We start from the raw sequence: 18,251 nt of genomic DNA, 5'->3' as shown, positions 1-18,251 counted from the left end.
TATTAACTCAATCTTCTTTTGTTTTCCCATCCTTAGGGAAGTCTTGAGACTTTCTCTGGCCTGGGGCTCGTGCTGGGGCCTCCTCTGGGTGGCTTTTTGTACCAATCCTTTGGATATGAGGTGCCTTTCATTTTTCTGGGATGCATAGTTCTGCTGATGGTTCCCCTCAACATGTGTATTTTACCCAATTATGGTAAGACCTCATTTATTGCTCATTTTAAGAATCTTAAATTTAAATATTTTTATGCCTTTGTAGGAGACCAATTTAACATATGCACACTTTCATTTTATATAATCACTAATAGATTTGTAGTGCATGCTGAAAGAATCAATTCTCTTTTCAGAAATGTTGCGGTAGGCAATTAGCTTACATAAATTGTCATAAATTCTTTCTGACCTATAGAACTAGCAAATATTAAATTCCTTATCATAAAACATATTCAATGCCCACCAGATGTCTTCTTGGGTTCTAAATTAAAGATTCTTTACATCTTTTAATATAAAGAATCTTTCCATTACAAGGCACTGTGACAGGAGGACAGTTAGACCTTCCTCCCCCAGGCTTCTTGTAGCTGTGCTCACAGCACGACTCAAGTGTGAGACCCAGGGCCACATCAGGCAGTAATGGGAATCATCTTGGCTCCGAAGCTTCATGCCCCGTAGGAGTCAACCTATCCCTTAACAACTCCATAGTCACAGCTGCCGGGGTCTCCATGAGACACGTTCTGGGCGCAAGAGTCCCCAGGCTCAGGGAGGCACGAAGCCTCGGGTATTGATGGCTTGTTTATAGTTCCTTCTGTGCAGATGAAATTCACCAGTCAGGGGTCGTTCTCATTATAAGCCAGATTGCCTAGTAACGGAGTTGGCATTTTACCAGTATCAGATGACCACTGCGACAGAGCCGCCGAGTTAGCTCGAGAGCTGGAGGAGAGCCTGTCGTCTCTCTGTGTATAGTGATAGTTATTTCTGTAGGCAGGCATCCCGGACTGGCCTCCGATGGGGCTCACAGGTGAACACTTGGCTATTAACTAAGAAACTGACACCAGGTCAGATTCTCTGGCAACAGGAGAAAGAGTTCTGTTTACTCTTTATCAATAACACCATATAGGGAAAAACGATGGCTTACTAGTTAATTGTGGGATGTGGTATTTAGAGCTTCTGTGATTAGGTGCTGGACTGACCCCAGCATCAGTAATTCTTTGAGTCCTGGCATGTTCTCCTCATCTCTGCCCCTCACTCCTACCACATGGTATCTTTTGAAGCCCCTCTAATCACTGTCAGCCTAGTTATTTGGTACTTATTTCTCTTCATTCCTGTTATTCCTCAATTAAAATTTTCCTACATCTTCAATTAACTTAAAGCTCCAGTTGTTGTTCAGTTGCTCAGTCGTATCAGACTCTTTGCAACCCCATGGACTGCAATATGTCAGGCTTCCCTGTCCTTCACTATCTCCCGGAGCTTGCTCAAACTCATGTCTATTGAGTCAGCAATGCCTTCCAATCATTTCATCCTCTGTCGTTCCCTTCTCCTCCTGACTTCAATCTTTCCCAGCATAAGAGTCTTTTCTAATGAGTCAGCTCTTCGAATCAGGTGGCCAAAGTATTGGAGCTTCAGCTTCAACAACAGTCCTTTGAATGAATATTCAGGATTGATTTCCTTTAAGATTGACTGGTTTGATCTCCTTGCAGTCCAGGGGACTCTCAAGAATCTTCTCCAACACCACAGCTCAAAAGCATCAATTTTTCATCGTTCAGCCTTCTTTATGGTCCAACTCTCACATCCATACATGACTACTGGAAAAACCACAGCTTTGACTAGGTGGACCTTTGTCGGTAAAATAATGCCTCTGCTTTTTAATATGTTGTCTAGGTTGGTCATAGCTTTTCTTCCAAGGAGCAAGCATCTTTTAATTTCATGGCCACAGTCACCATCTGCAGTGATTTTGGAGCCCCAAAAAATAAAGTCTGTCACTGTTTCCATTGTTTCTCTATCTATTTGCCATGCAGTGATGGGACCAGATGCCAAGATCTTCGTTTTTTGAATGTTGAATTTTAAGCCAGTTTTCTCAACTCTCCTCTTTCACTTTCATCAAGAGATTCTTTAGATCCTCTTTACTTTCTGCCATTAGGGTTGTATCATCTGTGTTTCTGAGGTTATTGATATTTCTCATGCAACCTTGATTCTAGCTTGTGCTTCCTCCAGCCCAGCGTTTCCCATGATGTACTCTGCATATAAGTTAAATAGGCAGGGTGACAATATACAGCCTTGACGTTCTTCTTTCCCAATTTGGAACCAGTCAGTTTTTCCATGTCCTGTTCTAACTGTTGCTTCCTGACCTGCGTACAGATTTCTCAGGAGGCAGGTAAGGCAGTCTGATATTCCCATCTCTTGAAGAATTTTCCACAGTTTTTTGTCATCCACACAGTTAAAGGCTTTAGTGTAGTCAGTGAAGCAGAAGTAGATGTTTTTTTCTGGAATTCTCTTGCTCTTTCTATGTTCCAACAGATGTTGACTATTTGATCTCTGGTTCCTCTGCCTTTTCTAAGTCCAGCTTGAACATCTGGAATTTCTCGATTCACGTACTATCGAAGCCTGGCTTGGAGAATTTTGAGCAATACTTTGCTAGCATGTGAGACGAGTACAAATGTGCAGTAGTTTGAACATTCTTTGGCATTGCCTTTGGGAGTGGAATGAAAACTGACATTTTCCAGTCCTGTGGCCACTGCTGAGTTTTCCATATTTGCTGGCATATTGAGTGCAGCATTTTCACAGCATCATCTTTTAGGGTTTAAAATAGCTCAGCTGGAATTGCATCACCTCCACTATGCTTTGTTTTGCTTCCTAAGGCCCACTATGTTTTTATGAACAAAATGGTTTGGCAAACTTTCTGTTTATCTAAGTAAGGATTTTGTATTTAGATTGAATGGGAAAAACCGATATATATTTTTTTAAATCTCACAATTTATAATGTTAAAACTATAAATATAGATTTAGATGTTCCCATTAAGGAGTGCCTTTAAAAATTATTGTTTTAGGAAAGCTTATAGGTAAAGCTGGAAAGTTAAATTTCCTTTTATTTTGATGATATTGGCAGAATTTTGTGTCTATAAGTTCTACTCCACTAGTTTACTTCCTTTTAAACCCATGAACACTGTGGATTTGGATTACTAAGAGTCAATTTCAGTCCCTCACTGTTCCTCATCCTTTATATTTGCTTGCCAAGTCTCCTCTTCTTTATTGTGCTAAAGAAAAATTTTTCCCCCCTGGCCATGCTATTTGGCATGTGGGATCTTAGTTCCCTGACCTGGGGACCAGGGATGAACCCATGCCCCCTGCAGTGGCAATGGGGAATCTTAATCATTGGACTGCCAGGGAAGTCCCTAAAGAAATATTTTTAAAACACAGGCATGTACGTGACAGTCTTCTTTTTTTAAATTTAATTTTTTTTAATTTATGTTTTTAATCGGAGGATAATTGCTTTAGAATGTTGTGCTGATTTCTGCTGTACAAAAATGTGAATTAGTCATGAGTATACACGTGTCCTCCCTCCTGAGTCTCCCTCCTCCCACCACTCCCTCCTCCCACCCCTCTAGGGATGCCTGAGTGTGGTGCTCAGTCACTTCAGTCCTGTCTCACGCTTTGAGACCCTGTGGATAGTAGCCCGCCAGGCTCCCCGTCCATGGGATACTCCAGGCAGGAATACTGGAGTGGGTTGTCAAGCTCTCCTCCAGGGGATCTGCCCCATCCAGGGATCGAACCCACATCTCCTGCGTCTCCTGCATTGCCGGTGGATTTTTTTTTTTTTAATACCACTGAGCCACTGGGAAGCCCCCTGTAGGGATGACAATTCTCTCAATAAAAATGCCTGAATCCCTGAATTGTGAGCTTTACCTTGAAAGCCACTAGAAGCTGTTGTTAGAGGTTTCGGGCAAGTCATATGAGCTGGACTGTCTCCCACTTCCGCTCTACCTCAGACTCATCCTTCAAAACTTAATTGTATGACCTCCTCTGGAAAGTTTCCCTGAACCCTCTGAATCACTGATCTAAATGCTGTTCAATAGTGCCACAGTGTTCCACGTTTTTCCTATCCCTTCACACCTGAAGGCCTTTCTGCTTCCCCACCGCTCAGAGCAGCTTCCTGTGGCAGGCATTGTCCACCATGGAGTCATGTCCTCCAAGAAGGATGTATCAGAATTGGAGGAAGCAGAGAGATTACTTAAGGAGGTTGGAAAAGCTCCCTGGGTGATTCTGCTATGTGTCTCTGGAAACAGGTATCACCCTAAGTTTTCATTACTTGGGCTTCTTGAATGAACAGCTTAGCTAAACTCATGTGTTATTTTCACGGATGTTCCTGTATGTTCTTATGGTGATAATCCCCTTTCCCACTCTGCATTCAGAGAAAGGGACCATTTATTTCATAATAGTTTGTCTTATGCCACAGACCCATAATACCTCTATATACACAATAAATGTAATTGATTAAAGTTGATCCTTTATCATTGTTAGTTTAAACATTGGTAATATACAATCCAAAATCCATAACCAGTGAAGTCTCCCTGCTGGCCTGCCTCACTGAGACACATGGTGGGCTTAGCCCTTTTCTAAGTCAAATCTGCAGTGAAATGGGCTGGGCTCACATTTGGTTCATCATTGACTATTTGGCTAATTAAGAAAGCAACAACACAGTTTAACTGTATCCCTCTTATCCTGACAAATATAGCTGAACCACACTTGATGCTTCTTTTGTACTTTGCTTCCTACTGGATCATTATTCACCAAGAATTTATTACATAATGAGTTCTGTTGGGTGCTCTTGGAGAAATGAGGCTATGTCAGTGCGGATCTGGCTCTCAGGGCGTCCTGGCCTAGCGCCCTGCAGTTTCCTAACTCGCCTCCTGTCTCTGTTTCCCAGGAGACCACAGAGGTAGCTCTTTGAACTGAAAATCTGATTCTCACTTCTTGTTTGAACCCTCTAGTGATTTCCTGGGCTCCTTAGCCTACTTTAGAAAGTCCTGCATCATCTTATCACCACATCCTTCTGCAGTGTGATCTCTCCTCCCGACACTCCAATCCCCACCCTCCTTCTTTACTTCTGCTCTTCCATTTCCTCAAACAGAATATTTTCCCCTCAGTTTTGAGTTTCACAGTGAGCCATTCCTGGATAGTATGCCTGGGTTCTTCCTTCCTCCATCTTTGCTTGCTCATCTCAAGCTCATCCTTGAGGCAGTAATTTGGACATTACTACTTTCATAAATTCTCTCCTAAACAGCTTTCGCTCTTCTTTTAGGCAACCGTCTCATATGCTCCAATTGGTACCCTCCTGGCTCCATCCTGCCTCTCACCACACCTTTTTGTAACTTCTCCATGAGGTCAGGATCTGAGTTCGTCTTCTTTGGCTTTGTGTACCCAGGGATGTGGCATGGTATTGATTCAGCAGAGATTTTGTTGAGCACATTACTTGGAAGATAGGAAAGTCATCAAACAATAAACCATGTAAGATGAAACGCAGTTTGGGTTGCTCCATTACATGGTAATGGAGGTAAAATTTGCAGGATGCTTAGGACCAGAACGAGGCTTTACAGAGTGGCTAGAGATTGAAAAATTAGCAGGAGAAAAAGAAGGGAGTTATTGGATATGACTGGAGGCTTGGGAACAACCAAACCTGGTACTTGGGACAGTGCAGAAGTTGTGTTGCTATTGAGCAAATAGCAGTACCTGAGGTTGGTGCTTTCCTATAGCTCAAAGGACTTTCCTATAGCTCAAACGGTAAGGAATCTGCTTGCAATGCAGAAGACCGGGGTTCGATCCTCAAGTTGAGAAGATCCTCTGGAGAAGGGAATGGCAAGCCACTCCAGTATTCTTGCCTGGAGAATCCCATGGACACAGGAGCCTGGCGGACCGCAGTCTGTGGGGCTGCAAAGAGTCAGACACGACTAAGCGACTAACATGAGGTTGGCTCTCAGCTGACCTTGATGCCAAATCGAATGTACTCATGATTCACTAGCATCCCTTTCAATCCAGTGTTTTTCCGTAGCAGAAAAAAATTGTCTTGTGTTCTTTGACTGACTCAGATTCTTCCTCAGCACACACACATCGTTGCTTGATAAAGCGTCTGGTTTTCCCTACCACCAAGTGCAACTTTATGTGTTCTCTATTCCATCTGGGGAAAGCCTTCTCGATGATGACCTATAACCAAGACCACTTCTTCTCCTCATACGCTGATTCCAGTTGATTTTTTTTTTGAATCTGAGAAATTATTTTTTAAGTACCTGGAAATGGCCTCTAGGTTTGAATAACTTATATGCAACTGTTGATAATGTGCAATTTTAGGCTAACTCAGAGGCGTGGTTTTTTTGATTACTGGATAAAGATGGCATTACCGATTTTACTTTTGAAAATAGACTGAAAGATTAAGTTCAGCAGTTTTAATTACTCTAATTTCTTTTTAAATTTTTACCCCAAAGAGTCTGATAAAGGGAAACACTCATTCTGGAAACTCATCGCTTTACCCAAGGTTGCCTTTTTATCCTTTGTCATCACCTCCTTCAGCTCCTGTTTTGGCTTCCTTGATCCTACACTCTCCCTCTTTGTTTTGGAGAAGGTGAGTAGCCTGGTGATGAAGACTCCCCATTGTGGTAGGAGCACATAATTGTTTGTTCTCAGGCCCTGCTTGCTAGAAAGTCCTGGGTGTGGCTGCAAGGAGGAGGCAGAATGAAATCCATACATCAAGATAGCCCGTACCTTCCCTCTGTGATATCCCTATAACTAGCGGTCTGATTTGTGTAAATGAAAAAAGACTTTCATCTGGTCTCTTTCTCCTAGGCCTCGCTCTAGTCTTCACAGATCTGGCTTGGGCAGCATCCTGACTGCTTAACAAGGATACTTTCCTCTGTTTTAATTCCACTGAGGCATTTGAGGTTCTGAGTGGCTCATTTAATGTGAGGTGTCCTTCTTTTCTGGACTTCCGTGATCCCCTCTGGGTCCATTTACTTTTAGTCTATTGCGTGTATTTGAAAGACTATGAACTATATTGATCTGAAATGGGAGAAAGGAACCAGGAGTCGCTATCTTTTTACTGCTGAAAATGACTGAATTTTAAAGTTTGATGTCATAGCAATTTGTTCTTTGATATTTTTGAAAAAAGATTATTAAGAAATAATGCAATAGAGTATATTACTGAGTCTGACAGTTAATTATACTAGAGAGTTAATCTGAGTTTATAAAGACAGAAATCTACTAGCTACAGCCCAAGTTCACCTTGAGGCCCTAGAATGAAGAAAGCACCATTATCAGAAACACAGCCCCTTGAAGTCACTCGACAGTTTGGGGTATTCCACAGGTAAACTTGGGGACTGTAATTTTAGTGCCAGGCCCAAGTTTTGGAAAATAATATAATATCACAATTAAGCAGTGAGCATCTATGAGGTAATGCATAAGAAAAATATCTTGTGTTTTTGATGACACATTCCATTCACATTATCAACAACGAGTCTGCTTAAGAGTCATTTTTCTTCCTTTTAAGAACTCTGTCCAAATCTAGAAAAAAGTGTAACAATCTTTCATAAACCCGGGTTGCTCATGTCTAACTTATAAAAATCTTTAGAAATGTACTTCTCTGTTTTTCTATCACATTTTTTTTTTCCTGTTGCCCTTCTTCTGCCTTATCTGTTGTTTCAATTGGCTTTTTACTGTCCCATCATTGATCAACCAGTCTTTTAGGGAAGGAAGGGGTCCACCCTGTCTCCGCCAGCTATAAAATCAGAAGAGGATATTTCTGACGTTTATATCTTGCTACTGTCTTTAAAGGGCTAATTTTTAGCTTGAATTATGTCATAAAAATTGTTAAAACATATACCGACCTAAGTAGATCCCATGTGCTTAATTAAAGAGTAGTTAAGGAAATTAAGGAAAATAAGAATGACTCAGATAACCAAGAAAGGCATTTATATCATGTTGGTAATAGTAACAGAGTTATGAGGTAGCTTACTATTATAAAAGCCTTATAAGAAGTGTCATACCATCTAATTCTTTAATTAGAGATTAATATCCCTTTGAGATGGACAGAATAGGTGTTATTGTCAGTGCTTTTTACAGAAATGCACTTTAGTCTGTGGACAGACAGCATACCTGGGATTGTTGTTTGACATGCAGATTCTCAGGCCTCCTCCCAGACTTTTTGAATTAGAAATTCTTGGGCTGGGGTTCCTGAACCTCTTATAACAAGTTCTCCAGGTAATTTTTTTGTGTATACTAACACTTGCAAAGCACAGGTTGACATGTAAATATGCTGTGGTTCATAGAAGGATAATTATACAATATTTACTATCAAATGCTAACAAAGCAAAAGCATCCTGGATTTGTGAGCTCTGGTTAGGTTTCTTCTCCCACAGTGAAAAATAATCCATTTACAAGCATAAGACAAAAATCACAAAGGATGCTAAGTGTTAGTGGTAGCCTCATGGCAGGTGATAAGAGCTGAAGAGATGGTAGAAGGAAAAGATAGATATTTATTTTTAAAAAATGACTTAACCATGTCACTTTAACACGGGATTTCTTTTACAGTTTAACTTACCAGCTGGATATGTGGGACTGGTATTCCTGGGTTTGGCACTGTCCTATGCCATTTCTTCACCACTGGTGGGCCTGCTCAGTGATAAAATGCCAGTAAGTACACTTCATTGATATTTAAGAATGACTTTTGTATGTCTAGACTGGTGGTTGTCCAACTAACTGTACTTCTGGAGTTCTGCAGGGCTACTGATTAGAATGAACATATTCAAATTTTTTAAAAAGTTATCTTTATTGAAGTATAGTTGACAAAGAAAACTTTAAGATATTTGAAGTATACATCATGGTGATTTGGTATATCTACACATTGTGAAAGGATCCACTCCATCTAGTTAATTAATATATCCATCACCACAGTTATCTTTGGGGGGAGAGGGAACAGTGAGAACATTTAAATTTGAATATACTCATTTTTTTGGGCTGATGGAGAGGTTTCAGGATCTTCCAACTTGTCATCACCCTGAGCAGACTCACTTTTTAATTGCTTCAGCTGGGAAAAGGGGAAGCTTATGCCAAAACTGTTGATAAACTCCTGGATTAGACTTTCTAAAGGAAAAGGTTCCCTTGATGCAAAAAAAGTGGATTGACCTTAATAATGAGGACAGAGCTCCAAGGTACTTAGGACTTGACCAACTTGAAAGGATAAAATGTAGTTTTTCTACGAGAGTGAAAGGACTGGTCATGTCAATGTGCATGGTTATCCCAGAGCCATCCTGAAAGAAAATTTCTCTGTTCTCCTTTAACTAGGTTTAAATGATTCAGTCTAAATGACTAGTATAGAGAGCTTAGTACTATTAACCAAGTCTCAAGCTTCTGTGATCCTAGTGCTTATTTTCATGTTTCCCCTCTTTCTTGCACATGTGTATGTATTTATGAAGACTGGTTATGTGGCGGTTGGTAATCCAGGTGAGAAAAAGCAAGTGTCTTAAAGGGTTTGGAGCTTAGTTTTAAGATGTAGTCATATATATAACTGAATGGATATCATCCCCTTGTAATGTTTAGCCTGCATTTCAGTAGTTTATAAGAAAACATTTATTTGATACTTCTTAAAATGTGAATTTTTCTAGATAATGCATCTACTTGGTTGTTTCTTGTGGTGACTGCTTCTTTAAAGTTGTTATATCTGAAACAGTTCATCATTTGCAAAATCTACAAATACTCCCTTTCCAAGGGATCCTGTCCTTTGCCCACACCCTGTCTTGGGGTAGACTGATTGCACTTGTTTTGTGTTTACCATCTACCCTGTTTTCTCTTATATGTAAAGTTTTGTTTTCAATGTATTAATTTTTTTTTTAAATATCATGACTTGTGTTCCTTGATGATTTCTTTATATTCTTGGATTATGGGAGGTTTTTACCTCTAAGTTTCTTTGGACTTTCTTTCTCAGCACCTGAGGAAATGGCTTCTGGTTTTCGGAAACTTAACCTTAGCAGGTTGCTACATGGTCTTAGGACCTGCCCCATTCTTGCACATTAAGAGGTAATTTTTTTTCTTCTTTCAAATTTTTGGCCAAGTATTATTAAGAATTATTTTTTAAAAATTTTGGTGTAACTCTGATATGCTTAGTATCTGAATCTTATTATTTAAATAATGATCGGATTTAGGACTATATTGAAATATGTTTTACTGACAGTATTACTGGATGCTAGCAATGGTCTAGCTTCTGTGTCATCCTTAGTATGTGATAGCTGCTTACTAAAGCTTGTTTGTTGTAATTTCTTTGCTAAAATAAAGTGAGCTACTTAGAGCTTTTTAGGTACCTCTGGGACAAAGCATGACATGGAAAAAAGCAAGGATCTCAGAGTCCTTCATGTTTGGGTTTGTATTTGGGCCTTGTACCTTCTTTGGTATGTGAACTTGGGTAACTCATTTAACTTCCAAGAGCCTAGGTTTTCTTATCCACACACACACACGAAACAGGTGATAATAGTACCACTGGGATAACTTTCTAGGCTCAGGGTGGAGTGACTCCAGCCCAGGGTTCCATATCAGCAAACTGAAGCTTAGAAAACTTTCATGTCCCTGTAAATGCTCCTCCTGGCCAGAAAGCAGTGTATCCAGTCAGCCCGTCCCCCCCCAGATGGCCAACCCTGCCCTGGCTTTCTCACCCCAGACAAGACAGACGGTGTGGCCCTGGCCAATCAGATATTTTCTGATTTTCCCTTCCTTGTTCTTTACTCTTTACCCCGTAAAAGCTTCCTGCCTCCCATCCCATCTTGCGGTCCTCTGAGAGGAGACCATCCGCCTCATGAAGTGTTAAGTCAGGTTTGCTTCTGTCACCTAGATTGTCTTCTTTAATTGTTTTCACAGACCCCCATGGCAGGGTCGCTGCAAGGATTCTAAAGAGCAGAGGATATGAAGTAACTGACCTGGGCCTGGCATGAAATAGCAGGTTCCTGCCACCGCCTTCACCACGCCTCTTCTGCGCTCTTTTCCAGTCAATGGAATTTTAAAACTAAGTGCTTGAAGGAGTGACATTAACATTGACATTTTAATCAACTTTGGAAGGGTTTTATATGGTGATTAGGCAGGATGACTCCAGGCATTTAACATGTGTGGCCAAAGACCTGGGGATAGCAGAATGAATTGATTTTTTTCCATCAAAATATAAAGATCAGATGGGAATAAGAATCAGACTAGTCTTGTAATCTGTGAAAGGAACTTCTCCCAAGTTCCTTGCCCTTTTGGGCATGAAGCTTTGTTGTCTCTTGCAATGTTAATTTTTTTTTTCTCCAAAACTTTTTTGCAGTCAGCTCTGGTTGCTGGTGCTGATATTGGTCATAAATGGTATCTCTGCCGGAATGAGCTTAATTCCAATTTTCCCAGAGATTCTCACTTGTGCACAGTAAGTGACTTCCGTTGCTTGAACTGTTGTTATAATTAACGGTAAACATCACAAGCTTTCTTGAATTTCTCAATTTTGTAGGATGTTGGATATTTTTTTTACATTACTAAATCTTCATGATTTCATGTCACACAATATTGTTATAAATACTATAAGCAACAATACAATAATATAAATGATGATATAGAGTAGTATTAATACAGTGATAGGTAAAATGGGTTGTGGGTAGAAGCTTGGCTTGGTTTACACCTTGGTACAGGTATACTTTTAAAAAGTCAAAGCATATATATATGTGTATATGTATATGCATAACTGAAGCCCTTTGCTTACAATAGGAATTAATACAACATTGTAAATCAATTATCCTTCAATAAATTTTAAAATAAAGCCCAAGCACAGTGGAAAGCCCTCAGCATCATTTCCCTCTCACAGCAGAGGTCCATACAAGGACACAGAGTGACCAGGTGAAATGATTTTAGCTCCAATTCCAACGTGTGCGTTTTCCCCCCTCACACCACCAAGCACTTCTCTGAAACCAGGTGAGTGTCCTGCAGTTCAGTTAATTCTGAAACCATTTAGCTGGAGATGGCAGCAGGTCCCACAGCTTAAGGGCTCAGTCCCACAAGACCGCTCTCTGCTACAGAAGCCAATTTCAAGTGTGGGTTGTTACCTGTGCTTCTGACCCACTGGCTGTAAATCGGCAGTTCCCATGACTTGGATTTGGTTAATTTACTGGAGTAGCTCATAGATCTCAGGAAACCAGTTCACTCGTCAACAGTCAGATGACAAGATACCAAGGGCAGTGAGGTCCCAGCAACGGGGCCTCTCTCCGGGCCCAGCACTGGGGCACAAGGAAGCATTCTGGCTTCCCAAGCTGGGAGCATTCTGAGCTCAGTCCCTTTGGATGTTTATGAAAGCTGCATTACGTAGGCACGGCTGATTAAATCATCGGCCAATTGGCAATTGATTTAATCTCTAGCCCCATTCCCATCCCTATGGGGAAGGGGTTTGCGGGGCTGAAATTTCCAACCCTCTAATCCATATTGATTCTCCGTGCAACGTGGGTGCTGGTCCCAAAATCATCTCATCAATACAACAAAAGACACTTTTTTTTAAATGGCTTTCATCTTTTAAGAAATTCCACAAATTTTAGGAGCTCTGTGCCAAGAATGGGGAAGAAGACCAAATGTATCTTTTTATTGTGAAGTACTATACCACACCAGGCATTTGTCACTTGGCCGTCAGTCTTTAGTAGATGTGATGATGAAGAACACAAAGTGAACTTGAGCAGGAAGATAACTGTTGGTTCTGATGTGCCAATTCAACAGTCCTCATAGGAATTAGGAGCTGCTTCTGTACTTTCTGAAAGTTGCCCATTGTTCTCTTTACATGTTCATTTTAAGATTTCTTAATTGTATACTTTAACATGTAATGCAAGTGGGTCAGGATTCTTAATATTGTATCCTGTACATATACAGTAGAAGCATTTCTAGAAAACCCTGGAGTAGTCATAACTAGGAGAATAGCTTCAAATTAGGTTAACTTTTTATTTTAGAAATGGAGTGTTCTTGCTGTTGGGTTTGTCCAGATAATCCCTGGTTTGGTTTAGTTTATCTACCATACGCTGTTCCTTTGTTTCATGAAAGTCTCCCTTTTAATCATGAATATACTCTTGTTCCTTTTTGCAGCGAAAACGGATTTGAAGAAGGATTAAGTACCCTGGGGCTTGTGTCAGGCCTCTTTGGTGCAATGTGGTCAGTTGGGTGAGTAGCTTTGGAATTTAATTCACACTTGTAAATTGGAGACTCCTATTCCCATTTTACAGATGGAGAAATTCAGACACTGAGAGATCAGAGGAGCTGCCAGAATGCACATAATTCTCTTCGGGCAATGCTGCAGTTTTGACCCATGCTATCTGACTTCAAGATCAGTGGTTAAAAAAAAAAAAGATCAGTGGTTATACCAACAGTTTTCATAAGATAACCACAATGGCCTCATATACTTTGTCTTATTTAAGTGATATTTTAAAGTTCTTTTAACAGGACCATGTCTCAGGTTTAAAGATGTATTCATTTATTCATTCATTTTCGTATTTATTTTTTACTCTGTACTAATGGCAACCCACTCCAGCATTCTTGCCTCGAAAATCCCGCGGATGGAGGAGCCTAGTAGGCTACAGTCCACCGGGTCTCAAAGAGTCGGACATGACTGAGTGACTTCACTTCACTTCATGTTGTTGTTCAGTTGCTAAGTCGTGTCTGACTCTTTGTGACCCCATGGACTGTAGCATGCCAGGCTCCTCTGTCCATGGGATTTCCCAGCAAGAATACTGGAGAGGGTTGCTATGCCCTCCTCCAGGGATCTTCCCGACCCAGGGATCAGACCCACATCTACTGCCTCTTCTGCATGGGCAGGCAGATTCTTTTCCTTTGAGTCAGCAGGGAAGCCCACTCTGTACTATGCCAGAGAGAGAATTATATGCTAGCTGTGTAGCTAGCATCAATCAGTATGTACTGAGTTATTTTAAACACAAATACCTGGAGAGAATATAATAAAGACTCTTTTGAATGCATGCCATCTTTTAAAAATTCTCATATAAGGCACCAACTTTTCAGAAGCAATCATAATCTTAGGATTGTTTAAACATTTCAAACATCATCCTTTTCAGGTAGAATTATTTTCTTACTTCCCTTGTGGCTCAGCTGGTAAAGAATCCGCCTGCAATGCGGGAGACCTGGGTTCAATCCCTGGCTTGGGAAGATACCCTGGAGAAGAGAAAGGCTACCCACTCCAGTATTCTGGCCTAGAGAATTCCATGAACTGTACAGTCCATGGGGTCGAAAAGAGTCAGACATGTCTGAGCGACTTTCACTTTCTATGTTCTTACACCTGATGCCCTGTTCAGGGCTTCCCAGGTGGCGCTAGTGGTAACGGATCCGCCAACAAAGCAGGAGATAAGATGAGGGTTTGGTCCCTGGACTGGGAAGATCCCCTGGAGAAGGGCATGGCAACCCACTCCAGTATTCTTGCCTGGAGAATCCCATGGACAGAGGAGCCTGGAGGGCTACAGTGCATGGGGTCACAAAGAGTTGGACAGGACTGAAGTGGCTTAGCATGCACGCACACGTAGTTTCAGTATAATGAATTGAAGAGGTCATGTAGCCCATAAGCGGTAGCTTTCTTTTGGCTCTTTTTAATCTTCTTTCTTCTTTCCACTGTTAGTGCTTTTGTAGGACCAACGCTGGGGGGATTTCTCTATGAGAAAATCGGTTTCGAATGGGCAGCTGCTCTACAGGGTCTCTGGGCTCTGACCAGCGTGAGTAATTAGTCTTTTACTTTCATTTTTCTTATGTTTATGGAGAAACATGACTTGGATAATTGACGCTAACCATATCTTTCATTATGTTAAAGGGACTAGTGATGGGCTTGTTTTATCTGTTGGAGCACTTGAGGAGAAGGAGGAGGTATGGTCAACTCTGGAGCTTTTCCCCTGCCTTTAAAATTTGGCTTGTGGGAGTGGAAAACAAACACCATTTTACACCCATTCTTCCAGTCTGAAGCTCTCTGGGCTCTCTGTGCCTCATCACTTGATAGACACACATATGGAAATAGTTGGGTAGCGATGTAGGTACTGAGGTTTTTTTTAAGGTGAGAAATATTGAGGTTGGCCTCTTTTTTCCTTCAATATAGATCTGAACTTCAAAGTATCCTTGGCACAGAGGAGGAACGGACTGCTCTCTTGTCTGATGAAAGGTAGCCTTAGAAATTTCAACCAATACAGGGCTGGAAGATGGATGCTCCTGGCCTTGAACATCAGTGTTGGACTTTCTTAATTTTTACGCACAAACCTCCGTGGACTCCACACGAGCATCCTGGAAATGTTAACATAGTTTTGGGGGATCCTGTGTTGGGCTGTACATCCTGCTGTCCTGAAGAACTGGCCGACTGAACCAGTCATATCTGAAATCTTAAATATGAGAGGAGTCATTGAAAATGAACAGAAGTTTGTGGTCTTGAGTGACTAGACTTGGCCTTGAAGATGTGGTTGACTCTAGGTGTCCTGTTGCATCTGTTTACTTTTTATTGAGTGCACTGATTCTGTGAATGTACCTTTTTTATTAACAGGAAAAGAATTGATTTGACATGCCTATAAATAATGTAAAGATAACTCAAAATATACAGAATAATTACTGTGAAATCAGTTTTTAAAATAGTTGCTTTCTCTGTGCCCTGAGTTTTTGTTTGTTTGTTTTCGTTCAAAAAAATATTTCCAGCCTATGGTATAAAAACTCTATTGTATATCCTGGCCATCAGCTCTTCCAAAAATTTTGTTTGTGTGAAAAATACAAGAATAATATTACTTATCACTTCCAATATTGTAACATACTGTGAATTAGGATCTTGATTTATAAATAATGCTTGGTTTAATATTATTCATTTCTCTTAATGTCTCTGTTTTAGTTCTATCATTAAAAAAATTAAATATTTCCAATAGATGTATCCCATTTCCAGAGCAAGTGAGTCCACAGGAATACTTGTTCTGTGTTAGGGAAGGGGTTCCTCTGACTTCATGTAAAATCCATGTCATTGTTTTGAGTGAATCTCTAATGAGCAACTCTCATACCCCCTGATCCATTTTCATAATTTAGTAGCCACATTTACCACCACCCCCAATTTTTTAGTAGACTAAACGGTTTTTCATCTATTTAGTAATTCAAACATATTAAATGCCTTCTCGAAGCAGACGTTGTGCTTGGTATTACAGAGTTAGCTGTGATCAAGATAAACAGTCTAACCTTTATGGAACTAATATTTCAGTGGAAGGGATAAAGAATAAATAATGGCAGAATCTCTAATTATCTATGATAGAAAAAACCTGGTGATACGAAAGAGTAATTGGCTGGAGTTGATTAGGTGTGAGGGTCCTCCTTTAGATAAGGCCTGTCTGTGGAGGGGCTTTTGAACCGAGATCTGAAGGATGACAATGAGGCAGCCGTTGAGAGGGGAGAGCCCTCCTCAGTTTGCGCAAAAAGGCTTGGCATGGTCAAAGAGAAGGCGGCCATGGTCCTCAAGGCTGCAGACCAGTAAACAGAGGAATTTGGAGAGGTGGGGAGGGACTGGCTTTTGAATGGAGGATGCCAGAATTTGATTCATATTTCAGGAAGCTTGCTGTGTTTGCATACTCGGGGTAGAGGGGGATCTTCGGAAGCCTTGAGACAGTCATTAATAGTTCCAAGCAAGAAGGTGATGAAGTAGAGAGAAAAGGATGTTTTGGAAGTGGAAGCAACAGGGCTTGTTGATATGGAGAGAGGAGAGGGAAATTCAGGACGACTCCTGGGATCTGGCTTGAGGGTATGGGTGGGCAGCGATGCCTCTTAGTAAAATGGGGAAGAATGGGAGCAAAGCAGGTCCCGAAGAAGCAAATTAAACCTTGCCCTTTCACACCACTAGAAGGGGGGAAAAAAAAAATCACAATACCCAGATTGGATAATACGGACAGAAACTGGACCTAAGGACCATTTCAGAAGGCTGCTTGGCATTAATTCCCCAAACTGAAGATTCACAAACCTCATGAACTCTTCATTCCCCCCCTCCCTCCAAGCCCCATAACCCTGAGAACGCCACAGGGTGGTCCAGGGCGTGCCAAGCCAAGCGCAAATGGCCTATCACTCCTCCCCCGCTTGCTGGAGCGGCACTAGGACGAGGGTGAGCCCGGCCCGCTGCACTCGTGTGCATCCTGGCTACGTTCCAGTGCTTTTCTTCTCTGGGCGAAGGTTAGAGGAAAATACCCCTCCTCCGCGCAGGGGTCAAGGATGCCGCCGAGGGCCTGCAGTTCCCAATTCTGCCACGTGGGGCCGCTATTAAAGCACAGCGGGGATCCTTCGGCTCAGAGCAGGGACTCGCGCCGCCCCGACCTGGCGTCCAGACGTCACTCGGGACTGTCGGCCTGTTACCCTCCGCGCGCTGCTGACTGTTGGAGAGAAGTTCAAAGAAAGCGCAAAGATGCCACGCTGTCTGGCGAGAGAAGTTTTTGTTCCCACTCCCCAAACACCGCTGTCCATACGTGCTGTGGGTACTGGTGTATTTAAAGCCACTTTGTACCAAACCAACTTTGCACATGTGATGATTTTGAAATATTCAATGAAAGAAAGGTTAAAAGGAGAAATGATAGCAGAACTTTGAACAATGAAACCAAGAAGTAGGTCAAAACTATCAAGGGAAATCTTTGTTTGTGTTTATGGTTGGTTGGTTTAGTGGCTGAATCGTGTCCAACTCTTGCGACCCCACGGACTGTAGCCTGCGCGGCTCCTCTGTCCCTGGGATTTTCCAGGCAAGAATATTGGAGTGAGTTGCCATTTCCTTCTCCAGGGGATCTTCCCGACCCAGGAATCGAACCCAGGTCTCCTTCATTGAGGCAGATGATTTACCGACTGAGTTGTGGTCTTCTAAATGTAACAAAATGTAGGTAAGTGCCCAGTTTAAAAAAGCTCTTTTTTTTTAAATGAGGCTGAATGTAGAATAACTAAGAACTATCTTTTATGTTAAGATCACATTGCATCCTATGCATATATGACGGACAAACTAAGCCAAAGAAAAAATAAACAGGACAAATAAAATCACAGATTATAAAAAATTAAACTTAAAAAAATTTGTGATAATTGTTGATTCATTTGTAGTCATAAGAAATAATACCCAGAGATCATCTTATTCTTTACCCAGGTACCCCAATGGTAACAGCTTGTAACACCTGTAGAACAATATTATAACCAGGTTATACTGGTAGGAGAGAAGGCAATGGCAACCCACTCCAGTACTCTCGCCTGGAAAATCCCATGGA

General features: G+C 41.3%; 1 protein-coding gene across 3 annotated transcripts in view; it reads left to right on the top strand.

Annotated features, from left to right (window-relative positions):
- SLC18B1 (solute carrier family 18 member B1) overlaps positions 1-15,846 on the top strand; it is a 30,870-nt gene extending 15,024 nt beyond the window's left edge. For 2 of the 3 annotated variants that reach the window (XM_043456764.1, XM_043456765.1), the window contains exons 6-14: positions 37-193; positions 6,465-6,601; positions 8,563-8,664; positions 9,956-10,047; positions 11,318-11,413; positions 13,102-13,176; positions 14,636-14,729; positions 14,825-14,877; positions 15,104-15,846. In XM_043456764.1, the coding sequence (XP_043312699.1) occupies positions 37-193; positions 6,465-6,601; positions 8,563-8,664; positions 9,956-10,047; positions 11,318-11,413; positions 13,102-13,176; positions 14,636-14,729; positions 14,825-14,877; positions 15,104-15,170 (873 nt within the window). In that variant the 3' untranslated portion in view covers positions 15,171-15,846. Of the gene's footprint in view, positions 1-36; positions 194-6,464; positions 6,602-8,562; positions 8,665-9,955; positions 10,048-11,317; positions 11,414-11,845; positions 11,953-13,101; positions 13,177-14,635; positions 14,730-14,824; positions 14,878-15,103 lie in introns of those variants that run through there. The other variant, XR_006267190.1, reaches the window with a different exon arrangement.
- The last annotated feature ends 2,405 nt before the right edge of the window (positions 15,847-18,251 follow it).

Source organism: Cervus canadensis, chromosome 33 (genome assembly GCF_019320065.1).
Source record: "Cervus canadensis isolate Bull #8, Minnesota chromosome 33, ASM1932006v1, whole genome shotgun sequence".
In the NCBI taxonomy this organism is placed as follows: domain Eukaryota; kingdom Metazoa; phylum Chordata; class Mammalia; order Artiodactyla; family Cervidae; genus Cervus; species Cervus canadensis.
This window is presented reverse-complemented; position numbering and strand designations above follow the sequence as displayed.